We start from the raw sequence: 21684 nt of genomic DNA, 5'->3' as shown, positions 1-21684 counted from the left end.
GCGGCCGGGCCCCGCGGTGGGTTGCTGTGAGGGCGCCATGGTGGTTGGTGGCTCCGTGCATTCCCCTCGTGGTTTTTTCCCTCAGTGCCCCGGCTGCCCGGGGTGGAAAAGGCGGCAGGTCTCCGTTGTAAGGCAAACTGTGTGGATATATGTAATATATACGTAGATATTGATAAGATATATAGAGATATAAGCACTGCCTGGCCCTCAGTTCTCTGCCTTTCTGATTGCTCCTGCGGTGGGATTTCCAAAAAGCACCCACCAGCCTCCCCGGAAATGTCAAAGGACCATGTCCTTGTTCCCCTTACACCCCTCCTCACCATAACTGCCTAACGTTATTCGCTAATTATATTGCCAGCAGTAATCAGTGCCTCACAACTTTTCCTTAGACCTTTCCTGTCCAAAGAAAAATCCCAGCCTGTATTTCCTGTATTTGCTGCAAATAACTAGCTATCAGTTAAGAACAGCATGGCAAAAACCAAAGTTCTCCTTATCTTTAACTTCCTTTTTAAAAGGCGGGTATTTTCTATCTGCTATACATGCGTTGCTTCCTCCAGTTGCCTTCATTTATTACGTTGTGGCGATCTTCATTGTGACTCTACATTTTATCTACGCCAACACCAGAATATTTTTCTGTAAAAATTTATTGACGTACAAAATAAGCCATTTTTGGCTTTGACATTCATTATGAACAGTCTGTAATACATTATAAAATCAGTCCATCTAAAATGAGTGCTACAGTCGACTTTACAAAGACTCCATCCCTTTTTGCAATCTTGTAGGAAATCACAGCCCCTGAAGCTTGCTGAAAATACCAAACAAAAACAATACTTAGTTAAAAATTTCACCATAACTGACATATTATTCTATTTCTTGATCTGTGAAAAATTTCATAATGTTTTAAACTATTTAAAGACCTGAAGCATCTCATCATATTTTTTATATTCAAATAAAGGCTATAGGAGGTCTATCTTAGCAATTCCCTTACGTGGAGAATTATACAATTCTATTTGAGAAAAAGCTTCTGCAACAAGATGTGAAATTGAATCAGAGAGACAGACAAGGCAAATTTAAAGTTCCCGTTGGGTTATTTCAAACATGCACATTTTCCTCGCTGCTGTAAGCCCTTTGATACTTTTTCAGTGTTGAAGTTGGCCTTTTTTCCAGTTGTTGCAAGATCACAATTGGAATGAATAAGCACGGATGTAAAATACATGAAATCAAAGCATGAGAAGTGGCTTCTGAGTTTGATTATGATCATAAAATGAACCAAGAATTGTTCCTAAGTGCAATTAACCTATGCAATAAGCATCATCTCCAGAAACAGATTAAATCTGTTTCCCAACTGGGTCTCAGTTATTAAAAATGATATAGTACAATCCATCTTTCTATTTTGGATCATGCTTCTCATCACTGTTACTTGACTGTAATTTCTGAATTTATTATTTTAGTTCTAGGCGTTCTTACACCAAGTACAAAGCACAAGTCTACGTTAACTGCTAGAACATTCACTGTTTTTACAGTTGATTTTCTGTATTCTTCCTGATAATTGGAAAGTCAGCAAATAAAGAGATGCTTTCTGTTAAATGAGAAACTGAATATATTTACCTGTCTTCAACTGTCTTGTTGGAGGGGTAGAATACCTTGAATGAAAACCCACTTCTTGGAAATGAACCCTGTAAAGAAAAATACACCATGCTTGTGTAAGTATATCACTGTACAGATGGTAAGAGACACACTTAAACGTAACTGCATCCCCTTTGGCAGTTGACCAGTCATTTTCATGGTATTTAAATTCATCCATTCAGTAAATTAAAGGTTGTTTATACAGGTCCAGTACATTCTTATTTTGGTAAAGCATAAGGAAGTCTTACAGGATTTATACAAAGACAGTCGGTGTTGGTGACAGTGAATGGGTCGTATTTATCCGCAATGACAAGCATGTCTGGCAGAGGATACACCCTTAGGGAGTAGTCGTAGGCCCAGTACACGGGGCTAACGTACAGCGGAAGCGGTGTCAGGTGTCCTTGTGATAGTATAGTCTTTACAAACTGCAAAACAAGCACAGACAGATAGTTTGAACCAGTTAGTTTGAATCATTTTCTTCAAGTCAAACTTATTCCTGCAGATGCTAATGCTCTGTTTATAAAGAAGTTTTTAACATGGAAATATTTTTTACGTGTCTCACTCTGATTATTAGTGATTTCTATAGTAAAGCAGTGATTCCACTACAGCAGCTAGCTGCTGGTTTTTGTTTTGCTTTGTTTTTGTTTTTAATACACAAAGTCCTTTCTGCAACTTTATTTCAAGATCTCAAAACTATTGCATCAATCATACTCTACAAAAAAACACAAAATCTGCTTACTTGTTTCTCCAGCTCAATAAGTACCAGCACTGCCGTAATTTTTGTCTTTTTTTGTTCCTCCCCGCTGCCCTCCTCTAGGCTTTCCTTGCAAGTCCAGTTAACCAGAAGACCCACACTTAAACAGTCTTTACCCTGAATTTGTGCCTTTGATTCCCAAGTATCTTTTCCCTTGACCATTGTTATGGTAGTTGCCCTGCTCTAGACACTACCTGACTAGCCGCCTCCTTTGTAGTTCCCATTTTCATCGGCAGAATTTGGCCAGGGCATTTGGGTTCCTGAAGCCCTCCACTCAAGCCCCCTGAAAGCTTTTATTATGTTTCCTCAACCATGTAGCTGCAGCTAGGATCTGTTCTCCCCAAAGGCCTAAAATCACTACAGCAACTAGGTGAGAGGGGCTGCTGTTAAAACAAAATGACGTACACAGCAGAGGCCCAGCTATTCCAGTGGTACTGTATGAAGCCTAAAGACACTGTTGATTCAATCTCATGTTAGTAACACAATTTCCCACTCATTCACGGATGGCATAATTAAGATATTAATGACAGGCAGAAACGGCAGAGAAGAAACAAAGGATGCAAATGCAAGCCAATACTCCTATTTGCAGAAATTATTATAAGACATAAATTGATGTTTCCTTCATGACTCCTCTACCAAGCAGAAGAAAGCCCTGTATGAGTGCAGGGAAGTGAAGGTGCACAGCGTACACAAACATATGCAAAAATGCACACAAAAAACAGCTGCATCAGTGTCCACGGTGGGATTTTTTGTGCTCACAAAGAATCTGAGCACTGTTCTGATGGAGAGAAGGAAGAATTAACAGGAAGTTTCCAAGTCAAACAAGAAAAAAAAAAAAAAAGTAAAATAAATAGAAGCAAACTCCATCCATCACTGCAATGAGCCAGTATTGTCTGGATCATTCTCATTCAATTATATCAGTAAGTCCCATCAACTCCTGCTGTGCATTCATTAACTAGAATCATAACTCAGAGCGCTGTGTCGATGTATCAAAAGGAGGATTAAGACTTCAAGTAAAAAGGCAGGGGAAGCAGGTGACCTTTCGGAAAAAGTGACATGCTGCTTTCCTGCAAATGTCACTGGTTAATTGATCAAATCTTAAAAAGGTAATTTGTATTAAGCTTTGCATTTAGGAATCAATGTTTTGTGGTACAACATTCGTGGCTGGTGCATAAGCACCAACAGTCAGCTGCAAGGAAGTTCTGAGTTCAAGGGCACCTGCAAAGGGACAGCCAGAATGACTCAGTGTCATCAGTCAGTATCCTGGTTTCGGTTATTTTGCTGTCAAGATGTAAATGAAATTACTAATAATAAGTGTATAGATCCCTCTTCACAATGCTTTTAGCAAACTTAGTTACTCTTTCAAAACATCAGGAGTATGCAGATCAGAGTACACTAAATGCAAATCTGCTGATCAAAAGATAAAAAGTAAAGCTCTTGGCAGAAAGTGTTGAACAAAACTCACTCACGTGGTTGGGAATATCCATGTTGCTGTTAGGGAAGCGGACACAGTTTCTGCACATCTTGTTTACCAAATCTTCACGAAAGATAATTATTTCTTGGGTGCAATATTGAATCCTAAATGGAAAACATTAACGAAATTAAATTATGACGAAACACCAAAAGATGGAAAGTTGTATTATGAAGTCAATCTTACTCTGATACAGCAAAATTAAAAAGTACATTTCAATTAAAATAATACCTTCCCATCTCCCCTTCATTACACCTCCAGATTCAGAAAAAAAACATGATGCTTTTGAGCAGGTCATTACACTCTGTCATTAAACTTCTGGCAGTACGTCGAAACCATCTTGTTCAGGATGGTTTTAGAAGTAATTTATTTATTCATTATTGTATGTAAAACTAGTTACAATTAATGCAAGTAAGGAATTCTCGTAATCTAAAAATGTTAAGGCCATTACATCTGCACATGAACTAGTCATTCAGTATAAATAAATAAATAAACAAATAAATAAAACAGCAAGTTAGACTGTTACCTGCAAGGATTTGTGGTGAAAACTGAAAATGGCACTAGCTGCCTGAATTCCTCTGTAATATTTTCAGCCAGAGGAGGTCTAAAATAAACAGCAACAGGTGTATCAGCCAAGATTCTGACCGTCCTTAACTATTCAATTCAAAGTTTCAAAAACTGAAAAACAAGCAAACTGACCGTGGTAAAATAGAACCAGGACCAGGATCTTCAGGGCCAGGAATAAACACAAATCGACTACTGCAAAAAGATCAGCATAGTGCTTTTACATAAAATAACCCCACGTGTATCTAAACATTGGTTACACGCTTCTATACGTGCACTACTTCACAGATACATGCAAATCACCTATTCTGGGACAGACTTGACAGTTCCCCCTGTTGAAGACTTCCTCTCGTTCCTTATAAAGAACATAAATCACCGCAGAGACAGAAGATGCATATCCACCCCTCCCTAGTGGAACAACTCTTAAAAAATGCTCACCATTACAGAAAGGACAAGCCCAGCTGCCTCCCTGTTTAATTTCTTTCATATGTTCTAATCTCTGTAGAAAGAGTTAGTTCTCCCAGGCCTGGAATGCAGCTTCCACTGAGCAGGCACACAAGAAGAGATAAAAAAAGGATCTCTTTCCAGGCCTGTGTTTCAGTTAGCTCTCAAACTAGCAGCCACGGAGAACCGTGTAGGCAAGAACAGGAAAGCAAAAAGCAGATACTGCTGGTAGCAGCACTGAGACCTAAACAGCAGTTTATAAAACAGCACTGCATGGGCAGAACCCTGCTAATTTCAAGGGAATTCCAGAGGAAAAGAGGCTTGCCCACGCAGTGCTTTTCAGGAACCGTGGGCCTTGCTTAATGATGTGGAAAATGTTCCAGAGAGAGGCAGTTTCACCTTTGCTCATTCAACAGCAGATTCCACGACCAAGCTATTCTAGATAGAATCAGAGCTTTACGCTGCTCCCAAAACAACCTTACAGGCCTGTTACCTGATCACAGCAGGCTCACAGTAACTGCAGAACAGGTTATCTGTCAGTTTCTTAAAGTAATTAAAGCAAAGCTCTTCACAAAATAAGCACATTTCCCTTTTTCATAGCACTTTGCTGGGTACCTTTTATGAATGCTGGGATATTCACAAATTATATCTGCAAGAGCCTTCAAAGAACCTAGAGTCAGAAGAAAAATATCTATGATACAGCACCTGGTTAGGCAACAAACACACAGTATATGAATCACCTGCACACTTCCGTGCACCAAAAATGTGTCACTTAGAAAATATGTGATTCTTTTCCGCTCTCCTGAATTGTTTTGCCATCATAATTTTAATTTAATGCACATGTCTGACTGCAAAGAATTCCTTACCTTTCAGAGACTGAATTTGATTTTTTCCATATGGTGCAGATGAAAAATTTCCACAAAAGAAAAAGCAGGTTGGAGGTGCAGAGGAATAACCTGGGAAAACAGAGCATCTGTGAGTCTAACATCCACCCCCTCCACTACCTTTCATCAGTCAGCCTGCAGAGCATTTCATGAAAGGCAGAAACCAAAGCAATATTTGAAGCTCTGCTGCTATTAATACCCCAAACTATTTTCTCAATACAGGCTTTCATTATTTACAGACCCAGTTCCAACAACATTGGTTGTGTGTATGCAACTAACTGCTGACCCAGCCATATAATTACGCAAAGTACAACTGTAATAAATAATACAGTTTAAGAACACACTCTTCCCTTCAAGAGAAAAATAGCATGTAAGTAAGTAGCAATGGATTACCATTAACCTCCATGCACCATTCCAATTCAAGGGCTCTGCTAATATTTAATTCCCTCTTTAGCATTATGAAGCAACAGTGACTGCAATTGCCTGAGCGTTTTAAGAATCTAATGAATTCTCACCGGATCACGAATCACACAGAAACACAGGCTTTACAGCAAAGGCTATGATTCTATGACTGAAAAAAAATTTAAAAAAAAGCCTTTTGCAAACTCTGTAACAAAAATAAAACGTCTACTCAGGCATTTGCCTCATGTTCCAGGTTACACTCCAGCTCCCTGGCCTTCAGAACCAGACTTGCCTTTCCCTCGCTGCTTTACAACCCAGCTGGTAAATACAACGGAATTCCTTATACCAGAGAAATGGCTCATCAGGATTTTTTCCTTGCTATTCCTCTCAGCTATTATTTTTAGTTCGTAATTATGAAGCTCATCATTTGTCTATTTAAAAAAATCTGAAAATAGTAAATGCAATACACACATCTTTGCCAGTTTGATTTATTAAACTGACCAAAGTCCCTTTGTTACTTCAGCATCTGAAGCCTTAGGTCAGGTTCGGTTTGGTTCAAGGATTTTGCCAACTTTCATCCAGATACAGAACTGGTTTCCTAACTTCAAAGTTAACTTCCTACCTTCCCACTAGATATTGTGATAACGTGTCCAATTTTCTTTAAGTGACTAGCAGCGTGCCACCCTTCATTTTACATTGCTTGTTTTTTAAAGCAGACAGCCTCTCACATTTCCATTCTACCTAAGGCAGACAGGACAAGCTGTTCCACAAGTGTTCTGGATTACAAAGAAGCAATTCACAGATCTCACAGATGCTCGCTATCCAAATGTTGTCATCATTACCAATGTAATGATGCGTGCAAGAAACAGTTCATATTTTGAGACTAACAGACATTTTCTCCTTGGTAAAAACCAGAAAGCATTCAAGGGAGAGTGCTGATCTCTGATGAAGGAAAATGTTTTCCTTAAACTAAGGCTCGAAGAGTTCTCATGAACACTCTTGTCACAGCACATAAAATGGCTACTGTCCAAAACAATATTGGTCCTGAGTGATTTATGAAAAGGGAGTGACAGCTTGCAAAAATACAATACAATACAATTTTTAAATCTGTTAGAAAAAGATCCAAAAGAAACAGAATAGTAACCATGAAATGCAAACAGCTATCACTAAAATTGCAGGGAGACTTCACTGGCTTTAGGCTTGGGTTTAAAAGGGAATGAATGAAAAAAAAAAAGCAACAGTTGGGCTTATTCTGGCTTTCTCAGAATTTAAGTTCCCCAAAACCACACGATATGGTAGTAACAGAAAATTGTTACTCAACTTTGAAAATCGTTGCTCAACTTTTTCCTTTAAAAGAATCCTTTTGACCAAAGGTACCAAATCCACTGTTTCACAGAAGAGCACCTTTAGATCACAGTTTGTCAGTAAAGCTGGCCTAACACTTGGCAGCTCCTACCCAGAGCAGGCTTTCTGTCAGTAACAGGCTGTCCAGCTTCCCCTGCATGGGCTTCACACCCAGCAATGCTGCTCAGCCCTAAGGGAAATGGTAAAAACTCTCTAAAATCAGGCTCTGAACCAAAGCAGCCACCACCTACCTGAAAACATCATATGCAGCTTTTCTAGTACTTCTGCTTGGTCCAGCCACACATCGGACAGAAATACAAACATGGCATCTTCGTTTTCATCCTCCAGCTGCTTTAGTTTCGCAGAGGCCTTTACTGAAGTTGAGGAAGGCCCTCCAAAGAAGTTTATATTTCCATAGAAGGCTCTACAATGTTAAAATACTCAAGTCAATTCTGTTTTCTTCCCAAGTCATTACTAGTTTTGAATATGGCTCACTTGAGCCATCTTAATTATTATTATTGTGAGAGGTAGCTCAGATGGTATCAATTATCATTTTGTATTTCAGAAAGAAAAGAAGAAAGAGAAATGGCAGTCACCTAAATCTAAAGCACGGGTGCTGCCCTGCCACATTATACAGATCATCTCCAGGTAATATTTATCCTGGCTTCTCTCCCACAATCATTCCTTGAGTAATAAGGAGTTTCTTATTCGCGTGTATTAGTTATCTCCTTTGCAATTGAGAAGGGTTTAGATCTTAATTGTTATCCACATGAAGAATCCCACGGCCTTTGGAGGGGTTTTCCTGCTCACATGATAGGCTTTAGAACCAGCCCAAGTAGACCTGCAAGGCCCAGAATTGCCTCCTTATTTATTTGGGAACATTTGGGGAGGGGAAATAATAGCACACTTCACCAGCATAGCATGCTTATAACAGAAGTTATACAACAATAACGTGCTCACTTGGCAACCCACAACACAACACAGTCAGAGTGAGGCTGCCGAAAGTCAGCTTCCTACCTAGTGGTAGCAGACGGCTCAGTAGGCGGAAATCCAAAAGCGTTCACGTGGAAAACCTCATCTTCATACCAACCTAAAACATTTTTCAACAACAAAATAACCTTTAGTTTTTTCTAACAACATCGTGTCCTAGACATGAGTCAGACGGTTGGCAGCTGCGCTGCACAGCCCGTCCCAGGCTCTGTCAATCCCTCCTGTGACAGCACCGGTCCCTGCCCTGTGCAGCAGTGGTGAACCAGAGCAGGGAACTACCCGGCTGAAAAAACAGGCTGAGCAAGAAGCCAACTCCTTTTTACCCCGTCATTTCTCTGAATGGATTTGCTGCCCAGCCACACAAATGACCTGCTCAACCCAAATGAGTAAGAACAAGAATGTAGGGAAACAGGAATCATTTTTAGTGGCCTGGCCCCTGAACTACATGAAACTGCACCCTTTCTTGAGAGCTGTCATATCTTAAAAGAACAGAAGTAACAGGGTGCTTCTTGTCCCCCCTTGCTATTGATTTCTACTCAGTTTATAAACTGTAAGCATAAATGCATTAACAGAAAATAAACTGGGGTTATGTGCATCTCACAGAGTAATATCCTACAAATGGCAACGTCCATCGTTGCCCTGAAACATGTTTCAGGCTGCAGAACTGCAAGCACTTACACTGGCTTTGTGAGAAGCCTCTGAAGGACTGAGGCTTTGCCAACAGCAAGCAGCATTTCCATATTGTTAACTCACTGCTCGGTTATTTTAGTCCTTCTTCCTAATCTAGTCACATCATTTCCAAGCATGTTGTAGCCATGTTAACTAGGGCCGATCCTCAGCACTGCTACAGATGCTCTCATCCCACTGATGTGACTGAAAACCACAGAATTTCACAGAGCTCTGCCTCCAGAGCCCACAAGATAGCAGGAAAGGCTTAGGGCCAAAATCCTCAGTCATAAACTTAGCCCATGGTCAAGCCTCACCATCACGAGACTTATCTTTTTAGCCAGATCTAGCAAATATCTAACTGCAGCAACAGCCACATGCAGAATAATTTATTCCAAGTGTAAAAAATAAATAAAAAAAAACAAGTCTACTTTACCTTCTGCCAAAACAAAGCATGACTCAGTATATAAACCACTGTGGAACTGGTGCAGGGAGGTTAAGAAACATATTTTTCTTAGATCAGGACTCATAGGCTAGCTCATTAGCCCAAGTTTGCTTTCCAGCTGGTGTTAACACATTTGGACTCTACTGGGAGTTCAGGGGCTGCCTGCAGAGCCTGGTGATCACCTGGTAGCTGAACAGGTAAGCCCATAAGCAGAACAGAAACCTTCCACTAGGAGGAATACTAACCTTGTCCTAAAAGTCTTCGAAAGGGCACTGAGCTGCAGCAACCATGTAATTTGCAAAAGAAAGAGAGCAACAGAGCTGCAACTCTCTATACATAATTTTTAATGGTCAATATTGGTTTGTTATTCTAATTGAAATTCTCCAGATCGACGGGAAGTTTATTCAACTCTTACATCACAGATAAAGGATATTGCTTTACTAAGGTCTAGCTGGACGACTCCTGTAGGATCTTCTAGGAAATACTTTCCCTAAAAAAGAGGATTCATTAATGAAATAAAGCATATCCAAACATATAAATGCTCCAAGCAGAAGCACCTACAAGCCAATATTTAGAAGCAGTTTAGCAAAGTGTTCAATATCTTAAGCTTAGAGCATGGGGCAGAACTAAAAACAATGTAGTTTCCAGTAAGGGTATCATAGCAGCTCCCCTTAGATATCCTACAGTTTTGATTGCTGGGGCGCCCTTCCCCTATAATTACAGGCCAATGCAACGACAAACCCACACTGAGGGATTTGAGGCTCCAGCTTTTCAATAAGGAGCACGCTCAGAAAATATAAGCCTCTTTTTGGGGAATGAATCTTGTACCACTGACTTACACAGCGGGATAAAGCAGTAAGACATTTAAGCCTTCCCATTTTCTAAAATATTACAACGCTGAATGGCTGCTGACCCAGATATTCCGCAGTGAACAGCAACCTACCTCCTTGAGCTGAGTTATCATCCCGAGGACAATCACTTCCCCCACCTTCGATGTATTGCCCAACAGAGTTTCTATTGTTTTAAGCTGGAACCAAAGGCAAAGAATTATGTAAGAATTAAATCTAACTCTCCATACAGCTATTCTAAAGCGAGCAAGACAAAGCACCAGGCAGCACGTATTCCCACACAAATACACGAACAAGCTGGGACAGAATTCAGGCTCGTTAGAAAATCAGGGACACATTTCTGATGGTCAAATGTGGCAGTTTAGGGAAATATTTCCAATGATGGCTGCTAGCATAAAAAAAGTGCTTAGCAAGTAAATATTTGTTGTGGTTATTTTGCTTACAAATGGCTTAAAACTGAAAAGAACAAGTGACAATTTCTGCTCTGGCAAATGAATGTCAACTGCAGTAATTGGATCTTCAGTGGGATCCAAACTGAACCCCAGGGCCAGCTTGTGCCCACACAGCACCGCTAATTCCTTTTATTGAGGAACCTCAGAGGGATGACAGAATATTCCAGAGTAACACCGGTGATACTGCGTACACGCTGTCTGTGGGTTCTGGACAAGCTTATTTTGGTCTGTGAAGCTGCAGTTAAGAGAGACAATCCTCCTGTAACATCAGCACAATGAACTCGCCACCGCTGGCAGGGAGGACAGAAAGGTGTCAAGAGCAAAAGATGCCTACACAGCCTGGATGGAGACACAGGCATGCCTCAGCTAAGGGCGGTTGTGATTTTCTACATGATCTTACACTGAACAAGCAGAAACAGGCAAGCTGGTCAAAGAAAAAGCTTCTATTTGGTGCCCAGAGACACACATGTGATTATTTTTTTTTTAATGTATAACAATTATATAATATGGGGAGAGCATTTCATATGAGAAAACTGAAATGGGAACAGAACAGCATGAAGTCGTGACCTTACTCAACTGTAGGCTGGTGACTTTAGTGCTGACAAAAGAAAAAAGCAAGAAAAATGTTCCCAGCACAGAGAAGCAAAGTGCTGTAAGCTGAACAGGGAATGGATTTCCACCTCGGGAAGCCGTGTCTCCCCTGCATTTCATAGCTGCTTTTGAGTAGCTTAGTCATCATGCTGATCTAAACCAAATAACTGCGTTTTTGACACACAGGCTAAAAATGATAGGGAAAAAAAACTCATTTTCATTGATTACCCATACTGGATGTAAAAATAAGGTGTCACTGGAGAAGTATGACTGCATTGAAGTGTAACACCAAGTGCAGCTCCCTTCGCAAGAAAAGAAAACAGATTTTTTACCTGGAATTTGCTCCTACTGTCATCAGGATGAACAACAACTGCTGCGGGTGTAAACAACTCATGTCTGTGAATCCTCTGCCGAAAGCAAAATGGAAATAATCCATATTTAAAAAAAAATGTGCATAGTCAAAAAGCCAGTTCACTACAACCACCATACAAAACACTTTCTAAAGTTATCTTACTCTGCTTTACCCAGCAACATTTGTGTTGTTGAGCACAACCAGTTCTTTCGACAAAAATTTGCTTCTAAGAAATAGATTATCAGTAACACGAGACAATAAAACTAAGCTCAAAAAGCAACAGTGCATCTCTAATGCTTTTAAAAATTATTCCTGACCATCTGGAGGAAAGGGGTGAGAGAGCAAAGAAAGTTAACTCTATGAAATGCTAGCTATGTGGAAAAGAGCAGGTTCTATCTTCAGAGCTGGGCCTATTAAAAGTAGACTTTTTTTTTTTTTTTTTAACTAACAGGAGCAAACTACAGTGAAAAATAAACTGCAGAGGGCATGAAGAAAATGCATCGTAGAAATTTTCACGTCTTTCCATGTTTTTCACGCAGTCTAAATACCTCCCCTTGGAACAAGCCCATCGCTACCAGCCCATGTCACACATGCAGCAGTTACTACCTGCAGCCTTCCCCCCCCGTGACCCAAACCCTCACTTTCCTGGAGGTCAGAAAGGAGTAAATATGACAACAGAACACAGAGCCTACGTGAAAAACTAGCAGGCAAAGAGGTGCAACAGCACAATAGGAAACAAACAGGCTTCAGGACACCCATCCCCACTTGACACCTCCAGCTGCTGTTCACAGAACCCAACCTGAGCGTGCCAGCACCAGCAGGCTTCACCAGCCCTGAGCACTGCTTGGAGGAACTGAACCTTTAGCTAATGGTTAACCAACCACCCAGGGCAGAGGTTCCCAAATTGCAGTACGAACACTCACAGCAGCAGCAAACCTCCTGGGGACAGAGAGTTGCTGGTATTTTGGTGTTCGGGACGCTGTGCATGCACCTGCCCATGGTCTGAAGGACGAGCAGGTCACGCAGGCTGCCCGTGGGGTGGCACCAGCAAGAAGCCAGCTCGCTGCCTGCCTGCATCCTGGTGCTGTGCTTACCCCTGGAGTCAGGGCCAGGCAGCTCTCTGTGCACAGTTCCTGCAGCACGGAGCGTGATCTGTGCAGGGGAGCAGCTAAAGCAGGCACCCGATAAGCAATTAAGCCAGAAGCAAACTTCAGTGCTTCAAGGAGAGGCTGAACGTGAGCTTCACAGGGGTTTGGGTTTATATTATCTCAACAAGTGCTCCGTACGATGACACGCTAAGCAAACCCAGCACAGAGCCAGCCTACATGACACAAGAGCAAGGCACAATCTACTTTAGGGACACCCAATCCACTCTTATGATGCTAAAATGCAGAAACACAAGCATCGGTCACGCTGTATGGTATCAGCTGAATAGCCTGATCAAATTTAGTACAGATCTTGTTCTTATTCAGATTTTATTGAAACTGGAGCTCCCAGCAGCACCTCCGGACAAAGCACTGCCATATACACAGGTATGAACCCAAACAACTGCATTTTGTTCATGTGTTCTGTTGAACAAAGCAAAACTGTTTCTCACCTGCTGTAAGATGGAGTAGCGCTCACGGAACAACTCTGCTTTATCTCTGGCAGATCCAAATAAATTTGGTGCAGGCAAGTTGGTCATTGACAGACTGCAAGAAGTTTAACAAAATCGAGATTAAAAAACATACCCTCCGCACACAGAAATGACTTATTGATCTCAAAGGTGTGGGAGGCTGCAGAAGTTACAACACTACTGCATAATATATTTAGCCAATGCCTAAGATCTCTGCTAGGGACCCTGTGTTTCTGCATTCTGAAGGCTACCTTGGTTTAATGTCCTTCCTACTCACAGTCCTTGAGGCCTGTCTTTCAATCCGAACGGGACTCTGCAGAAATCAGTTCTTTAAAAGCAGTTAAGTTTCCTAAGTGGCCATGAACAAGTATATCTTCTTCTTGTTGGTTGGCAGATTGTCTTCATAGGGTTCTCTGCTTCCAACAGCCTGGAGAGCTAGGAAGTGGCACTGGTGCTAACCTCCTCCTGCAAACACACTGAGTGGTGGTGCTGGACCAGCAGAATCACGAACCAAGACTAGAAAATGAGTTGCACTTTACGTGAATGTCGCTGTAATGCCTCACAACGAGTATCACTACCCGCTCTGCAGCTAACCACCCTTCAAGCTTTATAAGAGCACAGGCTCTTTTTGGCTCAGCAGCCTGGGCTGCTTGCTGTTCAATGCAAATTCTTTAGCTAGCAGAACATTTCACAGCCAATTCCTGCAGCTACTTCTTTCTTTCTCCACTCTGGGGGATCACTCCTCTTTTTTTTTTTTTCCTTTTTTAAGCTCTCTTTAGAAATCCCTCTTGAGCTTCAGATATTGCGAGCTACAGTCTAGGGAATAAATACAGGCAACAGACAGGCCACATTTATTGAAATAAAATGAAACAGACAAATACAGAAAGGAAAAAAAAAAAAACAAAAACACACTTCATCTAGTGATGCCCTTAGCCTCATGATCTCTTTTACTCGTTAGGTGACATTAACACGGTCTGAGAATTTTTACTGCCTGATAAACGCCCAAGCTTCAGAGGCAGTAAGATCCGTGGCAGCACAGAGCACGCTACCACAGAAGATACAGATGGCCATTTCAACTTCATCCTGCCAGGCGAGGAGAAACCCAGTGGCACATTTATTTATGAGACAGCATTTATCATTGTCTCTGAAAAGCCAGCCGGGCTCTGAGAAACAAAATTATCTCATTTTCTCACACAAGCTTGAGATGAGTGAACCCCAGAGGGGAAGATTAGAAAATAGACTTTCAAAGACAGCAAACAAGACCTCTTTCTTAAAACAAGAAGCAGTGGGAACTTAAAATATGCAACACTTACGGTAGAAACCTCTTTCTTTCCAAATTGTAAACATAGCGTGGAATATCAAAGGCTCCGATAATGTTGAAAACGTTTTCTCTGAAATGAGAATCCATTTATAGCGTTATCTTAGGTGGAACTAACAGACACTACGGAAAGAAACCAACTGAACAAAACTATATTCATTTTGTTCTCCATCACCCTGCGTTAGCACCACTTCTCCCACTCCACTCTACCTGTTGGCTACCACAGCATCTTCGGATTCAGAAAAAGGGAACTCTTCAGACGTTTATTTAGAAATGTCAGAGGGATAAATCACTTTGCATTGTCATCCTCTGGTATCTTTCTGGACAGCAGAAGAGCCTTGGCATGGTTAAAACGAATAGTTTTAAACGTGCACAATCTTCAAACTATTAATTGTGCTGATACATCCCGTTATATGCACTGGAGCAGCTCTCTGACACCTCCCATTTTACTGTAAGTGCATCAGACTCAGCAGAATAGATAACAAACAGCCCATGAACTTTTGGTAAGGCTTACAAGCACAGGACAACCACCACGCCTAGCAGGCAATGGTATCTTAGGCTTCAGATTGAATTTCTTACAAAACTCTGCCCTGAGGCTCTCTGCGCCGTAATTCAAGAGAGTTTTACAGGCTGGTCCTGTGGTCTGTGAACTATTCCCTCCAGGACTCTGCACTAAGAATCTGTGCAGACGGGAGTGAAAAATGCATTTAGGTATGGAAAATGACGAGTGAAAAATGCATTTAAGTATGGAAAGTGACATAAGAAAAAGTCCCACTCAAGCTGTCTGCGTTGCAAAGGTGCCAATGCCTAGGAGAAAAGTCAAAAATAAATTTGCTTCATACTGAGGCACCGCGGGATCACGGTATCTGACATGCCCAATAAACTATTTATTTTCATGATTTGCATTACAATGCCAGCACGCAAAGTAAACACTAAAGAAAACACATTCATCACAATCACAAACAAAATTCTCAGAAGCACAAGTAATTGCTCTCTGCTTTGTTATCACCCAGTGAAAATCAAGCAGAACAGCCCTGCTGTACAAAAACAAAAAGCAACAAAAAGCAGCACCCTGGAGGAAGGTGTTCCAAGTGCTTTCAGAAACGAGGCGTCTTAAAAAGCCGCAAAAATAACCTCATTTAATTTTCATCTACAGAAAAGAAAATAAAGAAATGAACAGAGAGGTAACAAGTTCTCTCTAAATCCTAATTATTCGTTTATTTTATTGGTTAATATTCAGCCTGTGTCAGATTTAACACATAACCGTATAATTTTAATTCCAGAATCTCAGCATTATATTTAGAATCCCCTAGAGGCCTATCCATGAGAACGAATTTTCTAAGAAGGAACATTACTAACCTTCAAAGGCAGCATCAGGAAAAGCACAAAGCAATTACTGCACGTGTAGCACTGCAGAAAATGCCTGACATTTATTTCCCAGCAAGAAATAAGGGAACACGTACCGACTCCCATAAACATCACATTAAAAAATGTCACCGTACATTGTTTCGTCTAATGCCTGGCTACATTCCTGGACAGCTGCTTCCACCGTGGATAGTTCAATCATATTAGTTGACACTGAAAAGAAAAATTCAAAGCATTAAAACCGCAGCCTATGGAAAATGGTAAGGAAGTAAGCAGGTCTCAAATATTTTACCAAAAGGGCGCAGTATTCTTAGAGGAATAAGCTCCACAAATAAGCATATTTTCAATAATGTAACAACACTGCTTTCTCTCTGCAAATGGAGCTTAATATTCTTACCAGAAGGACACATCTCTGGCTAAAAAATAACCCCCACACATATTGTGCCCGCCATTAATTCACTAAACATGGAGAAGAAGACAATTATAGTTTATGCAAAGCTGCCAAATATACTACAAATGTGTTAGATGAGAGCTTTCACATTCTGGAGGTTAATTTTGTTCCAGAACATTATCACACAGATTGCTGTCATAAATAAGTATTCAAACAGCCTAACACAATCTTGGAGACAGGCACATTGTTGTCTTCGTGGACGTTAAACTGCTAATTGAAATTCAAAAACATTTCTAAACACCAATGTTTTCCTGAACTTGCAGGGGAATCCAACGCGTGGATTCACAGAAGGGCTTGGTCAGCACTGCCAAGCCTCACTGCTGAGCTCTGGGAGAAGAAATCAATCAGCGCACAAAGAGCAGCCCTTGAGTTCCCTTCTCAGGGCACACAACATCAAATCACAGCTCCTGGAAGGCAGTGCTCAACAGCACAGCACAAGTGAGCTGGCAGGAGCTGCAGGGGATAGATAGCAGCCTGTCCGAACTGCAGTCTCAAGCAACTCTTGGCCAGCAGCTGGACAACACCAGAATTTATTGCACACAACAGCAGCTTGCACAAAGAGCATCGCTAGCAAGTACACTAACTGCATGTGCTACATTGGCTCTGGAGTTTCTTGCACTGATTGAAATTTGTTCAAAAACGTGGATGCGTTCATTTGTACCAGCAGGCTTCACGCTAGATGGGGAGCAGCTCTCCAAAAGTGGTTTTGCTCCCCATTTGATCAGCTCTGATGATTTTCCCAAGGCTAGTGTGAGAACACAAAGCGTAACTTCTGTCGTGGGTGCTCCAGTTAAACTGCGTGTAAAGCAAGCAAAAGCTTGCCCTCAATTTAACTTGGTTAATAGAAGCTGGGAAAGTTTCCTGAATTCACGTAAGGCCTAATACTCATTTTAGATCACATTTATATGGATTTGAACATCCTCAGTCAAAAACTGGAAGTGAGCTCAAGTTTCCTGGTGTTCATGAGGTCAGATCAGTAAATGCACACAGATTTTAGGCACCTCTTTCAGCCATGTTCTTTAACTAAAGATGCTACAACTCCCACTTTGGTGGTCCAGGATCAGGGAAGCTGGATCTGTGTGCCTGAGGACAGTGTCCCGATTAAGTAGGGTGCAGTACCCAAACGAGATGCTGCTGCCAAGATGATGGAGTTTCAGGCGTGCTCAGAGAACGATCAGGTGCTGGTTAAACTCCTTCCACAGTTGGTTTAAGTTACTATGCTGGACTATTGCACAGTTGCATTTGCACTGCCACCCCATCTGGATCGACCTCTGAATGAAGGGAGGTGACCGGTCCCTTCCTGCGGTCGCAGCAAGGCTGTGAAGGTTACAGCTGTCAACACCTCTAACCCTTCTCTGGACTTGGACTACCAAAAACAAGTCAATTATAATTTTATGCTACATATTTAATATTTAAAATGACAGTTTCACATGCAAGGATGTCCATGGTGTCCAGCTCGATGGTCTCAGTAGCTAGCATTGAAAAATTTTGCTACTTTTGGAAAAATCAGGAGGTACTAAGCTACTAAGCTGCCAACTTTTCAAATGGCAAAATTATGCTATCCTTTGCTGACATTAAAACTTCACTATTTAACAAAACAAAATGACAACAAATATGTTTATCCTGAACAACAAGGTGTGACCAGAATGACACTGTAGTGCATAAGCTGCCAGTAACTCTCTGTCTAAATAACATCACAATTGCAAGATAAACTTAGCAAGATTAAGAAAAATAAGATACTTACAAGGCTGCTTTTCAACAGCATCGATGACCTTTTCAATTACATCTTCAAGTTCTACTTCACTGAGGGACTGAAGAGCTTCGGTAAGGTACTTTATAGCTTCCCTAATTTCAACGAAGAAAATTAGCTCCAAAAGCAATTAATACTAAATAAAGTTCATACAAACGATGCCAATTTTGGCAGATGTGCACATAAGCACTAAATGCCTTGTGATTAAAAACGTAGAAATAATCAGTACTGCGTAATACAGTCAGACAAAAAATTCACCAGGACTGAAAACACTGAGCACAGGAAGCAGGTACAGAGATAGAGAGAACTTTGTTTTCATGGATGGAGATGTTACAGTTTCAGTGTCTCAGTGTTTAACTACTCTGATTGTGAACATTTTTTTTTTCACGGGATTCACTGGGATTTGATTCCCCTGAGCCCTCTCAACCTGAGGCTGAACAAACCCAAATCTCTCACCTTTCTTCCACAGGTCAGGTTCTCCGACACTCTAATCATCTTGGTGGTCCTCCACTAGACCCTCTCCAACTTTTTAATCTCTCTCTTGAATCGAGTGAACTAAAACTGGACAAGTGGGATTTATTTTGTTGTACGCTGTGCTTGCTGCCTCTCCCTTTCCCTGTGCACTGACCCCTTTTTCTCCCCAAGCCCCCTTTGGGCAGCTGAACATCGCCACCTCAGAATCACAGAATCATTAGGTTGGAAGAGAGCTTAAAGATCACCTCATCCAACCTCTTACCTAACACTAACAAGCCCTCTGCTAAACCATATCACAAAGCTCTACACGTATCACTGAGCTCCTCTGGCTTCCCCACACACCTTGAGCCCCTGCACCTCAGCACCCCAACCATCTTCACTCCACCAGTCCCCCAATATCGGCGTTGTTTTCATTCGAAACAACACGAGAATTAAAAAACCACTTCTTCCCTCATCCTTTGACTACACTCTGGCCGTTACAGATAACGATTTTCTTATTAACATCACCCGTCACCCCATCAGAGGTGGCATTTGGTTGACGGCCTGACCTTCCTGACGTCTCTGCTCATTTAATGGTGCAAAGCAGGGGCTCTGAACTTCTCTCTCCTCACTAATGCATTTGCCAGGACCTTGTCCCATGATGCCAGGAATAAACCAGAACTCATATTTAGCATAATTGTGACAGGAGAAATAAAGGCAGAGGAGCCCCAGGCATCGCTCTGCCACCTTCCCCTGCAAGCAGCACGCTCTCTCCCTTCACTGCAGCCTAGCCACGTTACCACAGCCCTTTGGGCATTCAGAAATATCACTTCAGGAGACCCAAACCCGTAACTGCGCCTCCGGGGGCTGCCAGAGACGGACAAGAGCCCCAGCACCAGCAGGGCGGGCACCGAGGCCTGGCCCCGCCGAGCCCCGGGCGGCGCCGCGCGGGCAGCCCGAGGAGCTCCCGAGGCGTCCCCGGGCCGTGCCTCGGGTCCCCGCCGGCCTCCCCCCGCCGCCTCCCCGCTACTCACGCCCGTAGCAGGAGCCCCCGCACCCGGAACGCGGTGCCCAGGCGGCGCCTCAGCCGCTCCGGCTCCATGGCGGCCGCGCAGCCCCGGCCCCGCCACGGTCCCGTCATGGCCCCGCCGCGGGGGGCGCTGCCGCCACATGGCCGCCCCTCAGCGCCATGGCCGGGCTGGGGGGAGCCCTGCGGGCCCCTCACAGGACGGGACGGGGTGGGTTTTCCCCGATTTGCCCCGTTCTGCATTTCTTTTCGACCTGCCCAGGTTTTAGCAGGTCTGGATGGACGCCCTCAGCACTGCCTGGTGGGTGTAGGGCTCCTCTGATAGGGCTGCCTCGCCTTTACCTGCCCCACTGTCTGTGGGGAGGGTACCCCGCGATCCTGGTCCCTACTGTGCTGCAGCTGCCTCACCTGAATGTCAAGTTTACTAGGACAAATGTCAGCTGCCTCAAGGTTTAGGATATGGTAAACTCTTAGTTCTTTGGTCCATCACCCCACAACACTGACTGCCCATGGCCCAGCATGGTTAGACGGAGATCCCCTCCAGCTGGCTCCATCATGGGCAACAAGCATACGGCTGTCCCCACGGCTAACTTTACATTTTACACATCTAACTTTACATTTAACCAGGGAATTAGCCCTACACGCAATTTTTCCTTTGGGAAAAGCAGTTGAAGTCTGTTGCAGCATACCAAATCCTGGTACAGAGCACAATAAATGCGCCGCACCTCTTACGGTTCCAGTCTCGTGGGGCAGCTGCCTTCTCTCCAGCCAAAAAAATGGTTGGAATATTGGAAATTGAAATATTGAAATTGAAATATTCTCAACCCCATCCGTCAAAGTACAGCTTTGTTCCACAGAATGCTCAAAAAGTAACTGAAAGTTCCTTGATCATAAGACTGTAGGGATATAAAACCAGATAAAAAATATCAGCCTATTTTATATAGTCCATTCTTGACTGCGTCATTTATAACCAGTCCTCATCTGGAGGAAGCTCATGGGTGAAGCTGAATCTATCTACTCCCTTTAGACATAAAACTACCATCTGACAGGTTTCAGCTATTTTGGCAGGAAATACGATTCATTTTTTCATTCTAGGCATGCAGTTAGGTGTGAATTATGAACCCTTATGTAAGTTCTTCTATTTGCTAAGATTACTGCTTTTTCTCCTTTAAAAAAATAAAATTTGTCAATCTGCTCATGTCTCACCTAGAGAAGGAAGGTAGCCTGCTTCTAACAAAAGCAATTCTTTTAAGATACATGACCAAAAACAAGAATATAAAGCATACTCCTGTGGCACCGTGCGGTACTTGGGGTTCTGCTAGGTTGCCTGGAGCCTCCCACCAGAGATATAAAAGTATTCCAGCGTGAGCTGTAGACTTCTGTTCCACTGAGCCATCTGTCCTGTGCTCTGGAAGCCATGCCCAGCTCTTCATCCCTGCTGCTTTTCATGCCCTTTATCTGCAATGACTTTCTTGGACATCAGCACTACGGTGTCAGCACACGTGGCTTGAGAGCAGAGAGCTGGCTGAGACAGGGTAATGGTTTAAGATCAGACAGCACATCCCCCTCGTGCCAAAGGTGAATTGATGGAATTGTTTTGTTACACCAAGCACGGTAGATAGCTCATCGTTCATGTCTGTCACTGCTCCGCTGGCAAAAGCCACGGGCTGCTGACTTTGCACTGCTCCCGAGTTTCTGAGAGATCACGTTGTAGCTCTACTTGACCTATAGATTATAGATACAACTTGGAAAAAAAATAAATCTTAACTCTTTCAAATGTTTATTCCTATGTTTTATACATCATCCCAACGTGTCACCATTACATTTCATTTTGATATTAGCAGACACTGTCAGGAATAGTTAACGTCTTCC

At 42.4% G+C, this 21684-nt stretch overlaps 1 protein-coding gene across 1 annotated transcript; it reads right to left on the bottom strand.

The window, feature by feature from the left end:
- Positions 1–628: 628 nt before the first annotated feature.
- On the bottom strand, positions 629–19904 carry POLE2 (DNA polymerase epsilon 2, accessory subunit). Its single transcript, XM_084288580.1, has 19 exons — positions 19820–19904; positions 18327–18427; positions 16269–16344; positions 14762–14839; positions 13431–13524; positions 11814–11888; positions 10534–10617; positions 10006–10080; positions 9582–9627; positions 8507–8579; positions 7741–7913; positions 5726–5815; positions 5475–5529; positions 4551–4610; positions 4378–4455; positions 3850–3958; positions 1875–2051; positions 1609–1676; positions 629–805 (listed from the first exon to the last, which is right to left on the bottom strand). Exons 1-19 carry the CDS (start codon positions 19885–19887, stop codon positions 787–789), a joined length of 1599 nt encoding a protein of 532 aa, XP_084144706.1. The 5' UTR covers positions 19888–19904; the 3' UTR covers positions 629–786.
- Positions 19905–21684: the final 1780 nt, after the last annotated feature.

The sequence above is a fragment of the Netta rufina genome (genome assembly GCF_964035555.1).
Source record: "Netta rufina genome assembly, chromosome: 5".
Lineage (NCBI taxonomy): Eukaryota > Metazoa > Chordata > Aves > Anseriformes > Anatidae > Netta > Netta rufina.
This window is presented reverse-complemented; position numbering and strand designations above follow the sequence as displayed.